We start from the raw sequence: 22,418 nt of genomic DNA, 5'->3' as shown, positions 1-22,418 counted from the left end.
GGTGTATTAGTTAGGGAAAAATATGAATTATCTCCAAATTTGTCATATTTGTTGAATGTTGAAAGCCTTTGCTTTGTCGATATAAGCAACATAACTAGAGGTAAGTATTAAAAAAATAAATTTCTTGATTAAAATACTTTTATTTCCATCATCCATACCCTCATTTACCTTCCTTGTCATTTTTCATTTTGCAACCTCTAAATGTTCTCCCCACAGTAGTTCCTTTATTTGTTTTGGTCTTTTCCTTATATTCACCGATTGAAATATCAAAGATGAGTTTGGCTTGATATGAAACATTTAACATTTTATAACACAACTTCATCTTTAATCAATTTCTGACAGGCCAGGAAATGGATGGATCATCTGAAAGCGAGGAGGAGGAGGAAGAAAAAGACAAAGCAGTGGCTATCAGTAACAAGAATGAGGATTCTCCATTAAAAAAAACAGTACCAGATACTGGTAAAAGGTAAGTTTGAAGAAATTTCATATCCTTTGTACTATATTGGAGGAAGCTAGACCTTCTGCTGTATTGAATAGGAAAATTAATAAAAATGCAAGTTAATCATATTAAATAGTACTAATTAAAAACCCAAAGAGGTGGAGCTAGTTTTCCAGTGCCACCTCTAACATATTAAGTAATAAGCTCAAGTGTCAAAGCTTCATGACATTTCTACTTATCCCACTAAATCATGAAAGATTATTTACATGCATTCATGTTATGATATAATTTACTACATTAGTCCAATGTAAGAACATAGCACTCTATCACTAGAACTGAATAATGTGTACCCAAAATTAATGGGGATTTATTGCCTGGTACAGGAACTTCCATTCCACTGTGTGGGTACTTGGTATTGTTATGGAAACGTGACCAGATCAGCATATGAATCTGTGGAGCATGCTTCAATATAGAACCTGTCCCTGGACACATGATTTCTTTAGTTAAAAGATCCTTTATTGTACCTGGAAAGTAAATGAAATCCAGGCCCTTTCTAGTTGAGTATTAAGGGATTTTGACGAAGGAAAAATCTATTTCTGGGGAGAGACCTGTGGCGCCTGGTGAAAAGAGTCCTTCTTGTATATCTTTTCTGATAAAACCTTCCAATTATACCAGAGAAAGATAAAAGCATGGAATGCTGAGGTTACAACCCTCGCGCGAGCACCTTTTGGGTGTCGTGTATAAAGCAAAGGCGCGTGAAATCCACTATTCACAGGTTGTCTTCCATTTAGTTAATTCCTTCGTCAAAGGGATGGGCCGATACAAAGGCCCTAGCCAACCCCCAGCGCCACACCACCCACGCCACGACGCGAGCGCCATCTGAACAACATCCTTCTGTATTGGCCATGATGGCTTGGAAAGGAAAGGGTGGGATCGTGTAAAATAAAGGGGAAGGGTTTCACCGGGCGCCACAGGTCTCTCCCCAGAAATAGATTTTTCCTTCGTCAAAATCCCTTTTCTGGGTCGACCTGTGGCGCCCGGTGAAAAAGTACCAGAGAATGCCTTCCAAGCCCAACAATAACTACTAATTAATAAGGGGAGAGAAACAACACCATGTAAAGAAAATCATATATAATTAAGGTAAGTAGGCATAAAACATAAACTAGCCACAGGGCATAGTGAGAGTAAGGTTAAACAAACATGATAACAGGGAAGCCTCTGAGTATCAGAGGAAAACATGCAACAAAACTGACATGGCTAAGAATATCCCAACCTTATAACAACGAAAAACAATAATAGTTACAATCATATTAACCTAATATGTAATAAACTTAGGGCTAACGAACCACCAAGGAAGCGGCGTCGTGGTGCGAGTGGCGGGTAGGAGGGAGAAGAGAAGAGATGGATGAAAGGAAGAACAAAAGATTAATGGGGAGAGATAAGGCTCCCAGCTGCAACCGTTGGGTATTTAAGAGCCTGTAAGTTCTTTAGATAGTGGCGTTTGAAGACCATAGGAGATTTCCAACCCGTGTACTTCTTAAGGTCATCAAAGTCCATATTCTGGAAATAGTTGATGGAGGTAGCTATCGACCGGATATCATGAGCATGGGGAAATGATCCCGGATTGGCTTGTTTAATGAAGTATAGGATCTGTTGCCTAATGCCACGTATGGAAATGGTACCTCCTTGTTCTCTGATAAACAAGGGGCCAGACGATCGGGTAGCAGTCCTGGCTAAAAAGGCCCTGAGAGTGGTGACCGGACATAGAGAAGTATCTTGGAGAAGAGGAATAATCTTCCAAGGGGACCACCTATTTTGGGGGTCCTCGTTCTTAGCTAGGAACGCCCTGTCTGGTGAAAGAAGTACCTCACCTGAAGGGAGGAAATCCATGTTCTCTGAGTTTCGTGAGAGAGCTGCTAGTTCTGAGATTCTGGAACCCGAGGCCAAAGCTGTTAGAAATAAAGTCTTCCTAAGAAGAGTGATATAAGAGCAGGATTCGTTGTCCGTGTCGGAGGCCAGTTTGAGGACATCATTTAGAGACCAAGAGACCTTTTGAGGACGAACCGAAGGTCGAAGCCTAGCACATGCTTTTGGAATAGATGAGAAATAAGACTCCGCCAGGTTAATGTTAAACCCAACCAGGAAGACTTTCCTCAGAGCTGACTTAATGGTGGTTATAGTGCTAGCTGCTAGGCCTTTGTCAAATATGGACCTAAAGAAGGAGATGGCTAAATTAGGAGTCATAACCGACTGGTCTGAAGTCCTTAAGAAATCCGCTATTTTCTTAACCGCCGAATCATATTGGCGAATCGTTGAGTCCCTTTTGTCTGATTCTATAAAGAGGACATTATCTGGGTCGATGTTTGCGTCCCTACGCGCTGCAAACTTCATGAAATCCACAAAGTTAGGGTTTTGGCTATCCTTGAGGAATCTGACACAGTCCGTGTTTGGACCACCTGGGTCAGTTTGGGGAATGGGATCCGGAAGGGACAGAGTTTCAACTCGAGGAGGAGAGGAAACCAACTGCTCTTTGGCCAGTGAGGTGCCACTAAAGCTACTGCCCCGTTGAAGGAGCGGAGTTTGTGCAAGACTTTCAGTAGAAGATTCACTGGAGGGAATAAGTAGATCTTCTGCCAATGGTTCCAATCCAGGGTTAATGCGTCCATGGCATAAGCCTGAGGGTCCAGGTTCGGTGTCACATAACATGGGAGTTTGTGATTGAGTCGGGTCGCGAATAGATCTACCTGGAGACCTGGAACCAGCCTGAGTATCCACCGGAAGGAGTGCATGTCCAGGGACCACTCCGATTCCAGTGGGCTCGTCCTGGATAATGAGTCTGCTATCACATTCTGGACTCCTGCTAGGTGAGTTGCTGACAGGAACCAGTCTTTGTCGGCTGCCAAGGTGAAGATAGTGACCAGGATCTGATTCAGGTTGGGTGATTTGGACCCCCCCCCCCTGTTGAGGCAGTGGACTACGGCCGTGCTGTCTGAGAGTACTCTGATGTGGGTCGACCTCGGAGGGGAGATTCTCTTCAGGGTCAAGAACACCGCCATGGCTTCGAGAACATTGATATGGAACTGTCTCATGGCGGGTGACCAAGAGCCCTGAAACATCTGATGTTGGGAGTAACCCCCCCAACCACTCAGAGACGCGTCGGTATGAATTGTCACTTGTGGAGAGGGGAACTGTAGAGGAACCGACTTGGAGAGGTTCCTCCGATCGGACCATGGTTGTAGTCTCATTTTCAAGACAGAGGGGATCTTCGAGGTCTTGTCTCTTAAAGGTATTGTCGCCCTCTTTCTCCAAACTCGATTGATGTCTTTGAGTTTGGCTTTTAATAGGAGATCGGTCAGTGAGGCAAACTGGAGTAGGCCGAGGATTCGTTCTAAAGCTCTTCTGGACACCTGTTTGAGAAAGTTCCTGACCTTGGAAGCTATCTCCCTCACCTTCTTGGGAGGAAGGGAGAGCTTGTGCTTTGAGAGGTCCCAACGGATGCCTAACCATTCGAAGTGGCTTGATGGTTGTAGGCGGGACTTCCGGAGGTTGACTTGGAAGCCCAGTTTGGCGAGAAAATGGAGTACCTTCGACGTAGCTCTGTTGCATTCCTGGTGCGACTGGGCCCAAATGAGCCAATCGTCCAGATAGGCGACGATTTGTATCCCTTGGTGTCTGAGTTGCTCGAGCACCGTCTCCCCCAGTTTCGTGAATACCCTGGGGGCAATGCTGAGACCGAAGGGCATGACTTTGAAGGCGAAGGCTCTCTTGCCGAGACGGAAGCCTAGGTAAGGAGAGAAGTTTCGAGCTACTGGGACATGATAATAGGCGTCGGTAAGATCGATAGAGGTGGTGACGGCCCCACGGGGAAGTAAGGTCCGTACCTGAGAGATAGTCAGCATACGGAACTTGTCGCAAAGGATGTAAGAGTTGAGCTTCGACAAGTCCAGAACTACCCTCAACGCCGACGAGTCTTTCTTCGGGACTGTAAACAGGCGGCCTTGGAATTTCAGGGATCGAACCCGCTTGATTGCTCTCTTCTTGAGTAACTCCGCGGTGTACTCTTCCAGGATGGGAGTGGGTCTCTGGAAGAAGGTCACCGGTGGAGGAGGGGATCCCTGTGACCATTTCCAACCCAAGCCCCTTGATATTATGCTGTGAGCCCATGGACTGAAGGTCCAATGGTCCCGGAAGTGATAAAGTCTCCCTCCTACCGGCATCACATCATTGGGAGGGAGTGAACTTAGGGCCCCTCCCTCCACGGGAACCCCTTGCTCTAGGCCCGCCGCGTTGGCGGAACTGTCCTCTACCTCTGAAACTCCCTCTTTGGTATCCACGAAAGGAACCGGAGGATTCGTAGGCAGGGTTGTATGCAGGTGAGGGCATCCAAGAGGGGTTGGGCTGTGTACCAGGGGGAGCAGCGAGATAGACTACCTGCTGAGGAGGCGCCTGTTGTCGAGAAGTCGAGGCCGCGGAAGACTGTGGGGACGAGGTACCCCGGGCCGCCCTGTAAGGACTAAACCTCTGCTTCTTCTTGAAGAACGTGTGTCTCTGGGGTTCGAACCTCTTTTTGGCTGAGAGACCCCACCTTACCTGCAAATTTTGGTTTGCCCTCGCTGCGTACTGAAGAACCTTATCCACCTCGGTCTGAGGGAAGAGGGTCTTACCCCAGCAGGAGGATGCTATCAGTCTGTTCGGCTCATGCCTGATGGTGGCCTCCGACAGAACGAACTTCCTGCAACTAACCCGAGCTGACCAGAAGTCATGGAGGTCTATTTGGTAGGATAGCAGCTGGTTCTTTGTGGCGACTCTGAACAGCGTTTCCTCTGGGTAAAGAGATGCTAGGGACTCCATGGAGGTGATGGATTGGAGGGACCTAGCAAGTCTAGTACGGGTCTCGCACTCAGTTTTGAGAAGACTCTCTATTAATCTGGGAAGCTTCTCAGAGAAAAGAGTAGAGGCACAGTCCGGGTCTAGTTTCCCCACCGTGAAGGTAGAAGCCGCAGCATCCCAGGCTGCCGAGGTACCCGGAATAAGCAAAGAGGTGGGGTCCGTCTCCTTGAGAGCCGGCATGGAAGAGCCTTCCTTGATGGCCTGTATAGTCAGCTCTGTGACTTTGTCTATGAGCGGCAAAGAGATGGAGGCCGCTGTCGTAAAAATAGTGTAGGCACCTTTGTGTGGGGTGAGCTTGGAGTTAATACACCCCCTCTCTGATAGTGTTCTGGCCCAGATAGCCTGGGCCTGCTCTTTTGGAAATATGACCGTTTCCTTCGGTACCTTGTCCATACGGACCAATGCATGTTCCTTTAACCGTACAAAACCATTGAACGGGAATGCTAGGCCCGGGGAATAGAACTCCAGGTCCTCTAGAGGGCGGGTGCCTATGCCCTCCAGAGTTAGGGAACCATCTACGAATGGAGCATGCAAGGCAAACCGCCAAGGATTGTTTTTATCGAAGGGCGGCAGCTTCGATGCGTCTGGAGCAGAAGGGGGAGGAAACTGAGTTCCGGCGCGGATCAGAGTAGCCATCATATCCTTAATCTCTGTTATTGCACCAGAGTGATGTTGAACTTGATCTCTGACCAATCCTTTGATCAGTTGGATGGGGAGGAGATCAGCCCAGGGTATCTGAAAGTCATCCGTTGGTTTTTTCTTGGATTTGGTAGACTTAGACTTCTTAGGAGTAGTGGTTTTACGAGGAGCAATATGAGTATCAGGAGCTGTCGAGGGTCCGGGGACCGGTGACGTTGATACTGGCAAAGCTGAAGTCTTATAAGTTCGAAGTGGCTTCACCTTGGGTCGTACGGAGGCAGAGGGATCCCGAGGAGAAGCCTTAGAGTCATCAAAACCTAGAAAGGAAAAGGTAGGAGAGGGAGTAGGAGAGAAAAGGGTTTCCACCAACTCGGCACCACTTACCTGCTCGTCCCTGGGTTCTATGTCTATATCCAGACCCGCCATGTCCATCGGTACGAGGGGTTCGTCCTCCACGGAAATGGTAGCCCTGACTTCTTCAATTAAAGGGGCAGCAAGGTCAGGGGAGACTGCAGCAGTAGTCGAGCCTGGGAAGAGGCGGGAGGCCATGTCCCCATCGAGGAGATAGGGTGCGCCAGACGGGGCATTCCTGCCGAAGCCCGACACCCACGGACGAAGAGTAGCCCTTGCTGAACGAAGAGAGACATCATCGGCCTGTAAGATTTGCAGTGATTAGTGATGGAGGAGGGGGTTTGCCTTCCAAAATATACTGTTTATATCATATTCATGTCTATATTAGTGTCTGCCAACGAGAAATAAGGAACAAAGGGAAAACCCACTTACATCATCGTTCAGTAGAACTGACGACAGCTCGTAACAGAGCGAGCACAAATCCGGGAACCAGACCGGGTATTGGGCCTGTCCCGGTTCCTGGATAAAGGGAATGGAGCAGTGTGCATGAGACCGGCAGAGGTCATGTCCAACGGGGTCGCTGAACGAGGCAGGGCATCCTTCAGCAGTGAAACGGGCCTTCTGTAAAAGAAAGGAGACATGAGTCTAGTGTTTCTTGAAACTCTGATAAGGGGATAAAAAACCTATTATTTTAGAGTTCCGGCACTCACTGAATTCCCTAAGCACCCATATTGCATTGACCAAACAACCGAATATTAACTTTAAGTTGATACCGCCCCATACCATTGTTGGCACTTTAATATTCAATTGTTTGTATATTTGTAATGCACCTAATGTCTGTTAATGACATAAGGATAATTAACTTAAAGCAATCCGCCGACCTCCAAGGGTCGGGGAAGCAGTGACATGCCCTTAAAATAAATATAAACACCAGCCTTAGCTAAAGGCAAGGCAAATATAAGTGTGAAGTGTATGGGCGACCTCCGGTGAAGCCGGAGCGTAATGAAATGTCCTGAATAAAGGAGCCTTAGCTAAAGGCAAGGCAAATATACGTGTGAAGTGTATGGGCGACCTCCGGTGACGCCGGAGGATAATGAGATGCCCTGAATAATTCAATTGTGGCTAATAATTCAATTGTGAAAGATTAAAAGTTAAGCCGCAGCTAAAGTCTAAAGCTTAGATTATAGTAAAGCGTATTTACGATCTCCGGTGAGGCCGGAGGGAGAAGAAAGGTCCTGAATAATTATTGTGAATAACAAACACAGTTGTAATAACAAAGGCTATTGTGGATATGGCCGTGGCCTGAGACCGGAGTAAGGGCCACCGGAGGGTCGTATCTAAACAATATGAAGCCCGTCCCATGTAGTAAACAATTATAAATATAACAATAGAACGAAAGTCATTGAGAATCCCTCATGGCGGAGTAGAACTCAAGGCGGAGTGGAAAACGTTCATAACTACTCCCGAGCCGTAACGGGGAGAGGACGAAACACGGACCAAAATAACGCTAACAATTGAAAAGTCACGAAAAATAAATAACTCGTAAGTTATCATCCACCCAGAGGGGGAGAGGTGAGGGAGGGAGAACCCGTTGAACGCACAAAACGGAAAACGGGAAATCCGCTCCCCCACCGGAGCTAAGAAAGAAAACGAGAGAAAGGGGTAACTCGTGACTGCGAACAGAAAACGGGGACCCCAAGCTCTCGCTCTCTTAAACACAAAACAGGACTAAAAAACACACAACACTATTATAAACGTATAAAATAAACCTGTACATCCATAAAACACTACGATCGAAGAATAGCATCTGCTAAAACTTAAAATAAATAGCACAGTCGAGTTACGAACGCCTCGGAGGGGCGGGTACTAAACAAATACAAAGCTAAATCGCTATCTCGATCGTAAGCTGGACTTACTAGCAAAAAAATACCATGAGCATAAATACACAAAAAAAAAAAAAAAAAAAAAAAAATAATAACGGTTCTAAAGGCAAAAGGCCAGGGACTTAACCAAGAACCTAAGTGACAGAGTACTAAACGGGCAGACAAAGATGAATTCCCAAACAAGTGAACAAACAATGGCCGCCATGAAAGGCCAGACGGGAATAATAAAACAGACTATACTGGATATAAAACAAAAGCCCGGTACAATAAAAAACTGTCAAAACAAACTATGGTACTTAACATTGGAATGTGTGAAGATGGAGCTTCGGACATGACAAAATAAATCCACGATTGATAAAAAAGACCGAGAGCACCACAAAACAATTCAACACTTTAGATTCCAAAAAGAAGGATGTAGTTCAGATGGCGCTCGCGTCGTGGCGTGGGTGGTGTGGCGCTGGGGGTTGGCTAGGGCCTTTGTATCGGCCCATCCCTTTGACGAAGGAATTAACTAAATGGAAGACAACCTTTGCTTTATACACGACACCCAAAAGGTGCTCGCGCGAGGGTTGTAACCTCAGCATTCCATGCTTTTATCTTTCTCTGGTATAATTGGAAGGTTTTATCAGAAAAGATATACAAGAAGGACTCTTTTCACCGGGCGCCACAGGTCGACCCAGAAATAAACTTTTGTCCTCTCGGAACTTTGTATACTTTGTAGGATGACAAAGATTGGTATTCAAGTTACCTCACTGCTCTTATCCTCTAGAAAGAATATAATATAACTTATTCAGACAAGCTAGCATATGAACATATGAATTCCCAATATGTTTGTATCATGTGTGCAAGTACACTTGGCACCCAAATAGACACAACAATTTTCAAAATGTTTTGGACACCACAGGTGTCTTTGACTACATATTTTTTATTTAGGTTATCTTTTAATGTGATTGATTTAATCTTATGAATGAGAGAGAGAGAGAGAGAGAGAGAGAGAGAGAGAGAGAGAGAGAGAGAGAGAGAGAGAGAGAGAGAGAGAGAGAGAGAGAGAGAGAGAGAGTGTGCAGGCGTGCGCAAGCTCTCATTTCAGTAAAGTGCCGGGCCACAAATACAAATATTAGACGGCGAAGCTGAAAGATGAGTCATGATAATTTTAGCGCGGGATAACTACACCAGCCGCTAGTTAGCGGTTGGGGGGGAGGGGGTTGTAAGCTACCTTGCTTACTCACACACCTGAGCTGATCAACCACTTTACTTTCTGGCTCGGTAGAGGAAGGTCATACTGCCGCTTTCTCCCACAAGACACCATTTGATTGTTTAACAGTTAATTCTGTTTTTCTTTTCGTTTCATATATATGAAAACATACGCATATGTTTTTATATATATTTAACTTTTTATTTCAGTTGCTGTTTGTGTAAAAGCATATTACAGATTCGGTCTCCCCCGCAAGGGAGTCGTAATTGTGTTGATACTACCCCTCCTTTACTATGCCGCACTCTCTCTAACGTGGATGGGTTACAGATTCTCTGCGGGTATTCCCCTTTCCTGTTCGCAGGTTAGGTGGCACTCCTGATTGGTTTTCTTCAAGTACTTAAGTTGAAATTGATAACTTCTTGTAATTTAACTTTTCAACTCGGATCCGCGCCTCTTTCTTGCTGTCGATGGGCCAACAGCCTTTCTTGGCTGGAAGAGGGAGTGCTTAGTCTTAACTTGTTCACTCCGTCTCGGTGAACCCCCTTCCAATTGAGGGTTGAGTTTTCCCTGAGTAGTCTATTTTGCAGCGGAATAATGAGTTATACTTAATCATAACTTTTTTTCTCAGATAGCATGCCGTTCTGCTTCCTTGGCTAAATTAGCAGACGTAGAAAGCAGATACGTTCGTTCCTGTAGAATCGGCCACTCCTGCCACAGCCTGCTCTACCTGTGGCAACTTGTGAACAGCTTGCTGGTTACGACCTTTTCATTAAGGGATGAGGTCCCTGCTGATAGTGATTCAGTCTCTTTCACTTTTCGACTCCCTGTCGTTCCTCATTCGCTGGTGTGGGAACGAGGGCTTACTGGGTTCCTTCAGGTGTTCCAGTTGGGGGATCCCTATGGGGTGAACCCAGAAACTAGTCTCGGCTTTGTTTTTAAGGTAGCTCTCTATGCCGGCCTTCAACTTGAACAAGACATGTTGATGGGAAGCAGAGAGCGCTGCCAGGAGGTCTGCCTCCAGGGGGGTTCCAGAACTTTCCCTTACGAGGGAGAGTTAACCTCCCCAGGTGTTGGGTTGCTCACTGTCTGAGGGAGAGCTTCCCTTCATCAGCCATTAGCAACCTTTCTGTAATGGGGGGAATTGTTGACAGCTTGACAAAGATCAGCAGCTGCTATCTCGTCTCCGAAGACTGTGCTTCTTCCCCTTGGACTGGGGGAAAGCAACGTCCAAGGCAAGGTCCTCCTTAGGGAGGACATTTCTCTCACCCGCGAGAGAGATTGATTCGTGACCAGCATGTGCCGTACGCCTACGTTTTTTCCCATGGGCAAAGTCTTCCTTCGGGAGAACATTCCTCTCGTTCGCGAAAGAAAGTTTATGATCAGCTTTTTGTGACAGAGCAGTCTCTCTCTCCGGAGGATCCTGCTATATGTTCTCCTTCAGGGGTCCGTCGGGAGGAGTAGTTTCTGACCCCTCCTCTCCCGGGGCATTCTCCTTCCCCTGCAGTAAGAGTCACCCTTTTTTAATCTTTGGGTTCCTTTTGTCCTGGTTCCTTCGGGTTCTCGTGTCAAGTGGACGTAGGTGCTGCTACATGTCTATCTGAATTTAGTCTCATGGCAGACGCCGAAGATATTGCTTCTCCAGGGGCGGTAGGAGAGCAAAGTCCTTGGCATGTTCCTTCTCTGGCAGAACATCACTCTCATTCATGAAAAAGAATTGCTTGTAATCAGTGGTTTCCTTACCTCTTTGCATCTCCCCCAAGGGTAGTGGCAGAGCTTAGTCCTAGGCAATGTTCTCCTTTGGGAGATCAGACCTCTCTCCCGGGAGAGGAAGCTTCCAACCAGGCATGCTACTCCTCCGGCGGTAAGGAGGCGCCTCTTTGAACCCTCGGCTTCAAGTCATGATGTCCCTTCAGGGTCTCATGAAGGACATGCATTGGGCTTGTATGACCTCAAGCCTTCGGGCTCATGTTGCATTGAGGCTTTGGGCGCTTGCAACACAGGACCTTCAGGTTCTGGTCTTGTTAAGCCCTCTGGCTTTTGGGACACTGAGCCCTCAGACTCTGGATATGTTGAACCTTCAGGTTCTCGCAACCTGGGACCCCCTGGTCCTCATCACATTGAGCCCTTGGGTTCTCATGGTACCAAATCTTTGGGTTCACGTTTCGTTGAGCCCTTGGAGTGGGGGCTCTTTTCGGATGCATCAAAAGAAGATAGGAAGCCCATATGCCGCACCAAACCAGGACCGGTTTTTTTTCCCCAAATAAGAAAGGTACCAGCAACCATCTAGTGGTAGAAATACTCAAATGGATAGAAGAAAGCTTTTTCCATATCCGCTCTCCTCATTCTGGGCAACAGCGAAATCCCGGACCAGTACGTCCTAGATTTCGTCAATGTCGTCTTCTGTATTCGTGGTCTTCATGCAAATATCCAAGACCTTACAGTTGCGTCCAGACAGTATGATATTCTTTTGTGCTTGGAAACTTTGGTTTCTAATATGAGGTACTCATCTGAGCTCCTTATAACTGGTTTTAAGAAGCCAATAATGTTGAAACGTGATGCCATCCCTAGGGCCAGGGGAATGGCGGTGTATATTAGGACCGGGTACCCTGCTTCTCATAAGTCCTGCTATCAATGTGGATTTAATGAGATTCAGGTAAAAAAAGTTTGTGGCAGGCATAACAACTTTTATTTGTGTTCGATCTACCGGAATCCAGACATGGATGATTCTACCTTCAATTGTCTTCTTACCATTATGGCTAAGATACAAGAAGATGATAGAAAGGCTTCTTTTGTCTTTGTTGGTGATTTTAATGCTCACCATAGGGAGTGGTTAAGTTCTATCTCTCCTACCGATCGCCATGGCTTAAGAGCTTTAGACTTTGCCTCCGATTCAGGCTGTGAGCAAATCATAAATGAAGCTACTCATAGGTCTGGTAATTGCTTGGACCTCGTATACACCGACCCCCCTGGCGTTATAACTAGTAAGGTTGGTTCTCCAGTCGGGACATCTGATCATGCCTTGATTCCATTAGTAGTGAAGATTGAGCAGCCTGTCCCTGATATATCATACTCTTGTAAAATTTATATGAAATCCCAAGCAGACTGGAATGGGATTTTGCATGATCTTTTGTGTTTGAATTGGTCACAATTATATAGTAGTGTAGATCCTGTTGTCCCTTTGAATGAGAATCTAGTCAACATAATTGATAGGCGTATCCCTTCTCGTGTGCTAAGGTACCAAGTGAAGGACAAACCGTGGTTCAATGATGATTGTAGATGTGCTTATTTGGAGAAGCAGGAGGCCTATCATCTTTGGAAGGGTAACAGATCAGATTTGACCTGGAACAACTATCCTCAGCTTCGAGCTTTTGTTCAGAGAGTTTATGCCTTAACTGAAAAGGAGTACAATTTAACCATAAAAGAAACCCTTTCTGGTACAACTCAGGAACATAAATGGTGGTCTACCCTTAAATCTACACTATTTGGTGTAGATGCAACAGTTCCTCCTTTACTTAAACCAGATGGCTCAGTCACTCACTGTCCAAAGGAAAATGCAACCCTTTTGGCTGATTTTTTTGACAGTAAACAGAGTAATGAAAAACTTGAACTTCCTCATTCTTGTTTTCCTGAGGCTAAACTAACTAGTTTAGCTTTTCGATCTCATGAGATTAAAGCTCTGTTGATGGACCTTGATGCTTATGGAGTTGTAGACCCAAATGTTATTTTTCCTTTGTTTTTTATAAAGACAGCAGATTTATTAGCTCCAAAGTTATCTGTTATTTTGCGCAAGTTAGCAAGAAGAGGAGCTTTTAGCACTTGTTGGAGAATTGGTAATGTTACTCTTCTATGTAAATATGTTTGTAGTAGCTCAAGTCCCACTGATTACCGCCCAATTTCCATAACTCCCATATTATCTAAAGTTTTTGAACGTCTTCTGGCAAAACGTCTTAATAGGTTTGCTGAAGGTAATCATCTACTCCCTAGTTTGCAATTTGGTTTTCGTAAAGGCCTGGGAGCATGTGATGCCCTTCTTACAATCTCCAATGCTGTACAGAAATCCCTTGATTGTGGTCAGGAAGTTCGTATGATTGGCCTTGATTTTAGTGCTGCCTTTGACCGTGTCAATCATGAGGCCCTTGTTTTCAAACCAAACAGTTGGGAGTGGGTGGGTCGTTTCTTAGTATTATTATTGATTTTTTAAGTAATAGATCTCAAAGAGTTGTTGTTGATTGGCACCATAGTGAGTATAGGAATGTGATATCCGGTGTTCCACAGGGTAGTGTTCTTGGCCCATTACTTTTCATACTATATACACGACATGTGGTTTGGCCTAGAAAACAAGCTTGTTGCATATGCAGATGATGTCACTCTCTTTGCATCAATTCCATCCCCTGAATGTAGATCTGGGTTTGATGAATCCCTCAATAGAAACGTAGCTAAAATTAGTGCATGGTGCAAATTATGGGGTATGAAGTTGAATCCTAACAAAACTCAAAGTATGATTGTAAGTAGGTCAAAGACGGTGGTTCCTCAACATCCGGATCTCAGTATTGATAATGTTTCTTTAAATTTGTATGACTTAAAATTTAAGGTGTGATTCTCGACAGCAAATTTACTTTTGAGAAACACATTAGGTCTGTGACTTCTTCAATTGCACAAAAAATTGGCTTATTGAGAAAGTCTTTTAAGATTTTCGTCAATCTATTTTGAAGAAGTGTTTTAATTCTTTCAGTCTACCTTGTTTTGAGTATTGTTCTCCTGTCTGGTGTTCAGCTGCTTATTCTCATCTTAATTTGTTGGACAGAAACTTACGGTCTATTAAATTTCTTATTCCTGATCTAGATATTAATCTCTGGCACCGTCGATCAATTAGTTCATTATGCATGTTGCATAAGATTTTTCATTCCAGCTATTACGAAGTTGTGGAATGATCTTCCTAATCGGGTAGTTGAATCAGTAGAACTTCAAAAGTTCAAAGTTGGAGCAAATGTTTTTATGTTGACTAGGCTGACATGAGTCTTTTTATAGTTTACAGTATATATGACATATCTGTTTTTGACATTGTTAATAGTTTATATAGGACATACCTGTTTTGAACGCTGTTACAGTTTTTAGAATGATACGTATATTGTTAATTTATTCTCATCATTTATTTATTTCCTTTCCTCACTGGGCTATTTTTCCCTGTTGGAGCCCTTGGGCTTATAGCAACTTGCTTTTCCAACTAGGGTTGTAGCTTCGCTAGTAATAATAATAATAATAATAATAACAGGGACGTGCTTGCAGATAATCTGAGCAGAGTGACTCAGATAGTGGGCTCTGAGTAGTCTTTGAATCATCTAATAGCCAGCAAAGTCCTGACTTTGTGGGGCTCCCCAATGGTTGACCTGTTTGTAATTGCCTTGAACTTACGGCTCCCGCTCTACTGTTCCCCAGTCCCAGACTCCCAGGCTCTCTGGCAAGATGCAATCCAGCAGCAGTGGGAGAACATAGACTTGTTGGCTTCCTTTCCGGTCCACCTCTTTGAGGAGAAGAGGCACCAGCCATCAATTATAAATATGGCTTACCATAACCTCTCAAGCATACCTTTGACGTGGATCTCGACTTAGACATGTTTCGTAAGATCACCAATCTTTTGATTAGCAAAGACCATCCCCACACACTCCTGTGATTTCTTGGTTCCTGGATAGGGTTCCTGAGTTTTTGGCTTGGTTGGACAACTCTGCCATTTCTTTTAGAGAACCTTTGCAAAAGCTAAATATTTAATAGGTTTAGGTTTGGGAGCAAGAGTCATGGAACTGGTGGCCTTTCAAAGGGACCAGGAATTCATTATGATATCCCAGGTTGTCTTTTAATCCTAACTTTTGGTTTTCTTTTTCTAGCCAAAAACAAAAAGCCTCTTCAGAGATGGGATCCACTTTATATCTCGCCTCTTGGGTCGGAGGATAGAAGCCTCTGTCCTGTGTCGGCCTTAAAATTATATTTACAGAGATCCACCTCTTTAGAAGGTACTCTGTTAAAATCACCCAGACCAATAAGCCGCTTTCAACAGAGGCTACCCTCATCTTGATGACCTCCTTTTTTTAAAAAGCTGATCCTGTCTCCATCCCTAAAACCACAATTTGAGAAAAATTTCCTCTATACTATATTCAATTTTTTTTAATGAGATGCATTTGCACCAACTCGCAGTGTTGCCCTTTTAGCTCGGAAAAGTCTCCTGCTATCTGATTGGTTAGAATTATCTTGTCCAACCGATCAGCGATCAGAAAACTTTTCCAAACTAAAAGGGTACCCCTGCGAGTCGGTGCAAATCTGCCTCACTAAAAAGAATTGACTATAGTGTTCTTTGCTAATAGGCAGTTTCAGGACACTCAGAATTTTACAGGTTGGTCTGTGCACAGAGGGTTCATTAAACACTACCTGAAACCAATCCAAGCTTTACAACATTGATGCTTGGTACTAGGTGCATTCATGACCACTGTAGGGGTAGTCCATAATGAAGGACCAAATCACTAGGCCCTTCAGGCAGCCAGTTTTCTTCAGTTACTCTTGTGAGGTAAGAGTCAGACTTGTTAGCTTTTCTCCTTACTCTTGGAAACATGCACATGAGTTATAGGTTGAACTTGGTGGCAGACAGTTGTCCTAGAATGGTCACGAGTCTACTTATTATTACTCTGATACTAAGACCTTGGAGACCACACAGCACTTTACCCCCCAAAAAGGAGTTTTGACGAAGAAAAAAACATTTTTGGGAGGTGCTGTGTGGTCTTCAAAATCCTCCCTCCTTAAGGTACCCTGACACTTGCACGAATTTGTGGCACGCATTGTCACGACTCGAGTCGTGAACTCGTCGTGAACTGGAGTGAACTCGTCATGAACCTGTCGTGGCATGTCGTGACGAGAATTTTGAAATGTTCAAAATTTTGGTCACGACAAAATTTCGTGAATGCGGCGTGAACTATGCGCGAACTATGCGCGAACTGCTCGTGAACTCGTCGGGACGATGCGGGAAGTGCGCAAATTATGCTAAAACTATGCATGAACTCATTGTAAACTCGTCGTGCCAGTTCGTGTCGATGTGGACAGGTGAGCTGTAATTCTGAGGTAATTTATTTTTTTTTTTTTTTTATTTTCCAGTTCGTGCCACAAAATGTCACGACTTGCCACGAAAAAGTCGTGCAAGTGTCAGCCTGGCATTACCTTCGAGAAGGAGAGTGGAGCATTGTTTATGTACCTTTGACTGAGAATAGTGGTTGAGGGTTTGTTGTGACTTATATATACTGTTGACGACTGGAGTGATAGTTCCTTTCTGGGATAACATGCCTAATGTCACTTGTGGCAGACAATTTTCAGCTACTGAGGTGCTGTGGCAAGTTCAGATAAGCCTGAGCTTGCAAGGTGTCCCCTATACACACTGAGTCCATGCCTTACATGTTGATACACTGGCCCTAGAGCAGGGATTCTCAGTTCTAGCCTTTCATAGGAAGGGTCTGTTAACAAAAGGAGATGCTCTTGTATCCCATGAGGGCTCTGCAGTCCTCTCTGAAAAGGACTCGACATCTCAGGCTGGAGTGTCAGCAACTCTTCCCCAGCACTGGCAGAACCAGGAACAGGTGTCAAGAGCTGCTTCTTTTTGGTATTGTGAGATAATCACCCTTTAACCTTTGAGGAACCCATGGTACCAGCTCAATCTAGAGCTCACAAGGTTAGGAGTCTTGATCCCACTTTAGACTCTAAAGATTCTTATAGTTAGACAGGTGATGAAAGAACCTTCACAGCCTCCAACCCTTCTGTTCTTGGCCATGTAACGGTTGCTCTAATATTCGATTATCAAGAACACTTTTAAATTTATGGGCGCCTCCCCTTGTCTTGGTTCTGAACAAGTGGACCCAGCAAGCTATACATACTTCAGGTAAGATTTTTCTATATTAGCAGTACATCATAAAATTGTATTTCACTGACGTAAATGAATAGTTGAAAAATCTGGGTCAGGTTGTGTATGGAACAAATAAAGGGATTTTGACGTAGGAAAAATCTATTTCTGGGCGAGGGACCTGTGCCGCCCAGTGAATAAGCTCCTATTAGCACTTATTCTTAGGTAATTCACTGCTAAATATACCAGAGAAAAAATGTAAAGGAGTGCTAGGTTAACTAGCTCGCTCACCTATTGGTGTCGGTATAAAATTGGGCGTATAATCCAGAGGTCCCGCACTATTTAGATTCATCCACGACAAAGACCCCAATAGAGGAGAGCCGTTCAACCTCACTCGGCACCACCAACTCTGCATCCGCTCAGAACCCAACTCCTTAGCACCCAAAGTTTGGGGACTCCAAGGGAGAGGAGCTGGGAGGGTTCACTGGGCGGCACAGGTCCCTCGCCCAGAAATAGATTTTTCCTACGTCAAAATCCCTTTTCTGGGCTTGAACCTGTGCCGGCCAGTGAATATATACAAGAGAAATGTCACCAAACTTGCAAAATAAAGGAAAAAACATAAACATAAGGGAAATACAAGTTGCTTTAATCAGAGATGAGTGCCAAAAACAGCTATAAGGGTATCTTAAAAAGAACATAAATCCACTTGGTAGAACAATTTGTCAAAAAAGGTAAGGTATAATAATGCCGTGAGTGATGATATATACAGATACTCAGAGGTCAAAAATTTACAAATATAGTAATAGTAATCAGGTGCAAAACCAACGAATACAAATAGGGTATAAATGAGGCAGGTAAGGGGGAGATAAAATGTCAAAGAATTAATATGTAAGTTACCTGGGGGTAACTACACTCCCTGCAGCTACTGTAGGAAATTTAAGGGCTTCCAAATGTTTAAGGTAGTGTTTCTTGAACACTGACGGTGATTTCCACCCTGTATACCTGGAAAGGTCCGTAAAATTCATGTGGTGAAAAAAGTTCACCGAAGTAGCAACCGCTCTGATATCATGTGCAAGAGGAAAAGAGTCAGGGCTAGCTTGTTTAATAAAATACAAAATTTGTTGCCTGATCCCTTTAATGGTAATGGTACCGCCTTGTTCTCTAACGAATAGAGGCCCCGAGGAGTTAGAGGAGGTCCGGGATAAATAAGACCTAAGAGTAGTAACAGGGCACAGAGACGGATCTTGCGTGAGGGGAACAATATTCCAGGAGGACCATCTGTTCTGAGGGTCTTCGTTCTTAGCTAAAAAGAATTTGTTAGGTGAAAGAAGGACCTCTCCCGAAGAAAGGAACTCAATATGACCCGGGTCTCTTGACAAAGCTGCCAGTTCAGAAATTCTTGCCCCGGAAGCCAAACTCACCAGGAAAAGTGTTTTCCTGAGAAGGGGAATGTAATCACAAGAACTGTTAATGGTATCAGAAGCCAATTTGAGTACATCATTAAGGAACCAGGTAACCGGGGTAGGACGAGTAACCGGTTTCAGTCTGGCACAGGCTTTCGGAATTGAAGCTAACAAAGAGTCGGTTAAGTCTATGTTAAAACCCACTAGGAAGATCTTTTTCAAGGCAGATTTAATAGTGGTGATAGTATTGGCTGCCAGACCTGATTCTAATAAAGTTCTAAAGAAAGTGACTGTAAGGTTCAAGTTCATACAGTGTACGTCTGAGTCTATCAAAAATTTAGCCAACTTTTTAACCGCAGAATCATATTGGCGGATGGTGGAATCCCGTTTATCTGATTCTAGGAACAAGGTGTTTTGAGGATCGATATTGGCACCATGCATGGCCGCAAACTTCATGAGGTCCATAAAGTTAGGGCGCTCTGAATGTTTGAGAAAGCGTACACAACGCGTGTTTCTACTATCTGAGACAGAACCGGATTGGGTATCGGGTGAGGATGTAGTCTCAACTCTCGCAGGAGAGGGTACCAATTGCTCTTGGGCCAGTTGGGTGCGACCAAGGCTACTCGTCCCTTGAAGGATCTCAGTTTGTCTAGGACTTTCAGTAAAAGATTCACCGGGGGAAAGAGATAAATCCTTTCCCAGATGTCCCAATTCTGTGACATGGCGTCTGTGGCGTAAGCCTGAGGGTCTAGATTGGGAGCCACATATACTCTCAATTTGTGGTTGGACTCCGTGGCGAAGAGGTCCACTTGGAGACCCGGAACCCGAGAGAGAATCCACCGGAATGACTTTAGATCGAGTGACCATTCCGATTCTAGAGGGGAGGTCCGGGACAAGGCGTCTGCCACTACGTTCCGGACTCCCGCCAGGTGGACAGCTGAAAGATGCCAACGGTTCGAGGCTGCTAGGGAGAATATGGATACTAGAACATGGTTCAGAGGCCCTGATTTTGATCCGCCTCTGTTGAGGCAGCGGACCACCACTTCGCTGTCGAGAACCAGACGAAGGTGTTGTCTCTTGGGTGGAGCGAGACGTTTCAGGGTTAGAAGAACTGCCATGGCCTCCAGCACATTGATGTGAAATTGGCGGAATAAGGGAGACCAAAGACCTTGAACTTTCCTGAGCTGAGAATAGCCTCCCCAACCTGATAGGGATGCGTCCGTGTGAATGATTAACTTCGGAGGCGGAACTCGAAGGGGAACTGACTTTGACAGATTGTTGGCCCTTGTCCAAGGTAGAAGTCTTTCCCGGAGAATGGGAGGAAGGCGGACTTTCCTCTCCCGGAGCTTCCGGTTCGCCCTCGAACGCCAGACACGATTGATATCTTTCAATTTTGCCTTCAGAAGTAGATCCGTCACTGAAGCAAATTGAAGGGACCCTAGGATCCTCTCTTGGAGTCGTCTGGAACTTACTTTGTCTTTTAGAAAGCGTTTGGTGTTCATTGCAATCTCTAACCTCTTGGGTTTGGGAAGACACAGAGTATGAGATATAAGATCCCATTGCAGGCCGAGCCATTGGAACTTTGATTTCGGAAGAAGACGGGACTTCTTGAAGTTGATCTGGAAGCCTAGAGATTGAAGGTATTGGATGACTCTGTGAGTGGCTTTTAGGCAATTTTGGGAGGTGTCTGACCAAATGAGCCAGTCGTCCAGATAGGCTACTACTTGAATCCCTTGATTTCTGAGTTCCTGAACAGCAACTTCTGCTAACTTTGTGAAGATCCTTGGGGCGATGTTGAGCCCGAAAGGCATCACCTTGAAGGAGTAACTTTTGTCCCCTAGGCGGAAGCCTAGATACGGACGGAAGTGTCTCGCTATCGGGACGTGATAATAGGCGTCTGTAAGATCGATAGAGGTGGTGACGGCCCCACGGGGAAGTAAGGTCCGCACCTGCGAGACGGTAAGCATTCGAAACTTGTCGCATTGAATGGACAAGTTGAGAAGGGATAGATCTAGGATCACTCTTCTCTTGTCCGAATCCTTCTTCGGGACACTGAACAGCCGACCCTGAAACTTCAGGTGTTTCGTTTCTTGTATGGCGTTCTTTTGTAACAGGTCCTGGACAAATTCGACTAGGTCCGGAGTGGAATGTTGATGAAATCTGTTCGGAGGTGGAGGTCCTTGAATCCAACTCCACCCCAGTCCCTTGGAGATGATACTGAAAGCCCAGGGACTGAACCTCCATTTGTTGCGGAAGGCATAAAGCCTCCCCCCTACCCGCTGCACCTCAGTATTGGTTTGAGGAGTTGCCTCCACGTCCGCCTCGGAAGTTCTTTCCCTTGCGAAAGAATCTACCTCTACCTCTGTTCTGGTTTGAACCACGGTGGTAGCCTCTACCTCTGTTATAACTCTGGGAAGAGCCTTGAGCCTCATAAGACTGGTTAAAGGCTGGAGAGGTGGTGGAGGCACCGGGAAGCTGGCTCTTAGGGAGCAGAACGGTGACATAGTCGTCCGATGAAGGAGCCTGAGAGGTGGAAGGTTGTGCAGGAGCAGCAGGAGATGGAGGAAGAGGCTGACGGAAAACAGACGAACTACTCTGCTGTTGCCGGAACTGGGTGGAGGTATACGGGCGGAGCTTCTTCCTACCCCGGGCTTGGTAATTTGCGGGATCATACTTCCGCTTAGGAGTCAAACCCCAACGGGCTTTAAGGCTCTGATTAACCCTAGTAGCCTCTGCCAAGACTTCCTCCACAAGATCCTCAGGGAACAGATTTGAACCCCAGCAAGAGGACCGGATAAGTTTATTAGGCTCGTGCCTAATAGTCGCCTCAGCCAGGACGTGTTTGCGGCACCTACGTTTAGCAATAGCAAAGTCATATAGATCGAAATATAACGACTGCAAAGTAGCCTTATTGAGAGACTTAAAGATACTCTCAGTATCATAAGTTAAGGCTATCGACTCCGTAGACGTGGCCAAGTTCAAAGTTCGCCCAACACGTAGGCGGGAATCATACTCCTGTTTAATAAGAGATTCCGGGAGACGGGGAAGCCGTTCACTAAACATAACTGAAGCACAGTCCGCTGTTAACTTGCCAGAAGTAAAAGTGGTATGGACATTGTCCCAACACTCATTACCTGCAGGAAGAAGGAGGGAGATCGGATCCACCTCTCGGATGGGAGGCAAGGGCTTCTCCTCCAGAGCATATTGGAAAGCAAGCTCTGCAACCTTATTGACGCATGGAGTCACTGTGTTCTTGTCCATTAAGAACATTGTGAAAGAACTCTTATAAGGCGTCAACATGGTATTGGTGCAACCAATATCATTCAGAAACCTAGCCCAAACAGATTGGGCTTGTTCTTTTGGGAAAATGACAGTCTCTTTGGGGACCTTATCCAGCCGAACCAGAGCTTCCTCGGTAAGCCTGGCATAACCATGAAATGGAAATGCGAGACCAGGAGGAAAGAATTCAAAATCCTCTAGAGGACGAGTACCAAGACCTTCCAATGTTAACATCCCATCTGAGAATGGGGAATGAAGAGCCATGCGCCAAGGGTTATTCTTGGTAAACGGCGGAAGCTTAGAGGCATCCGGGATGAGAGAGCTTTGAACTCGCTCCGGAGCACCTTGCTCTAATGCCCCAAGTCTCTGACCAATGTTAGAGAACATCGTGTCCATCTTGGCCTGCATTTCCGACACAATCTTAGATTGCATCTCCGACACGATGCGAAGCATGGCTGATTCGGAA

General features: G+C 45.3%; 1 protein-coding gene across 1 annotated transcript in view; it reads left to right on the top strand.

Moving 5' to 3' along the window:
* The window catches only part of LOC137654601 (myb-like protein X), a 174,832-nt gene that overhangs the window by 129,811 nt on the left and 22,603 nt on the right, over positions 1 to 22,418 (top strand). Inside the window, exon 6 of the mRNA XM_068388379.1 lies at positions 343 to 466. Within this exon, the coding sequence (XP_068244480.1) occupies positions 343 to 466 (124 nt within the window). The remainder of the gene's footprint in view (positions 1 to 342; positions 467 to 22,418) is intronic.

Source organism: Palaemon carinicauda, chromosome 15 (assembly GCF_036898095.1).
Source record: "Palaemon carinicauda isolate YSFRI2023 chromosome 15, ASM3689809v2, whole genome shotgun sequence".
NCBI lineage: Eukaryota > Metazoa > Arthropoda > Malacostraca > Decapoda > Palaemonidae > Palaemon > Palaemon carinicauda.
The sequence above is the reverse complement of the archived record's forward strand: the minus strand, read 5'-3'. Positions and strand labels throughout refer to the sequence as shown.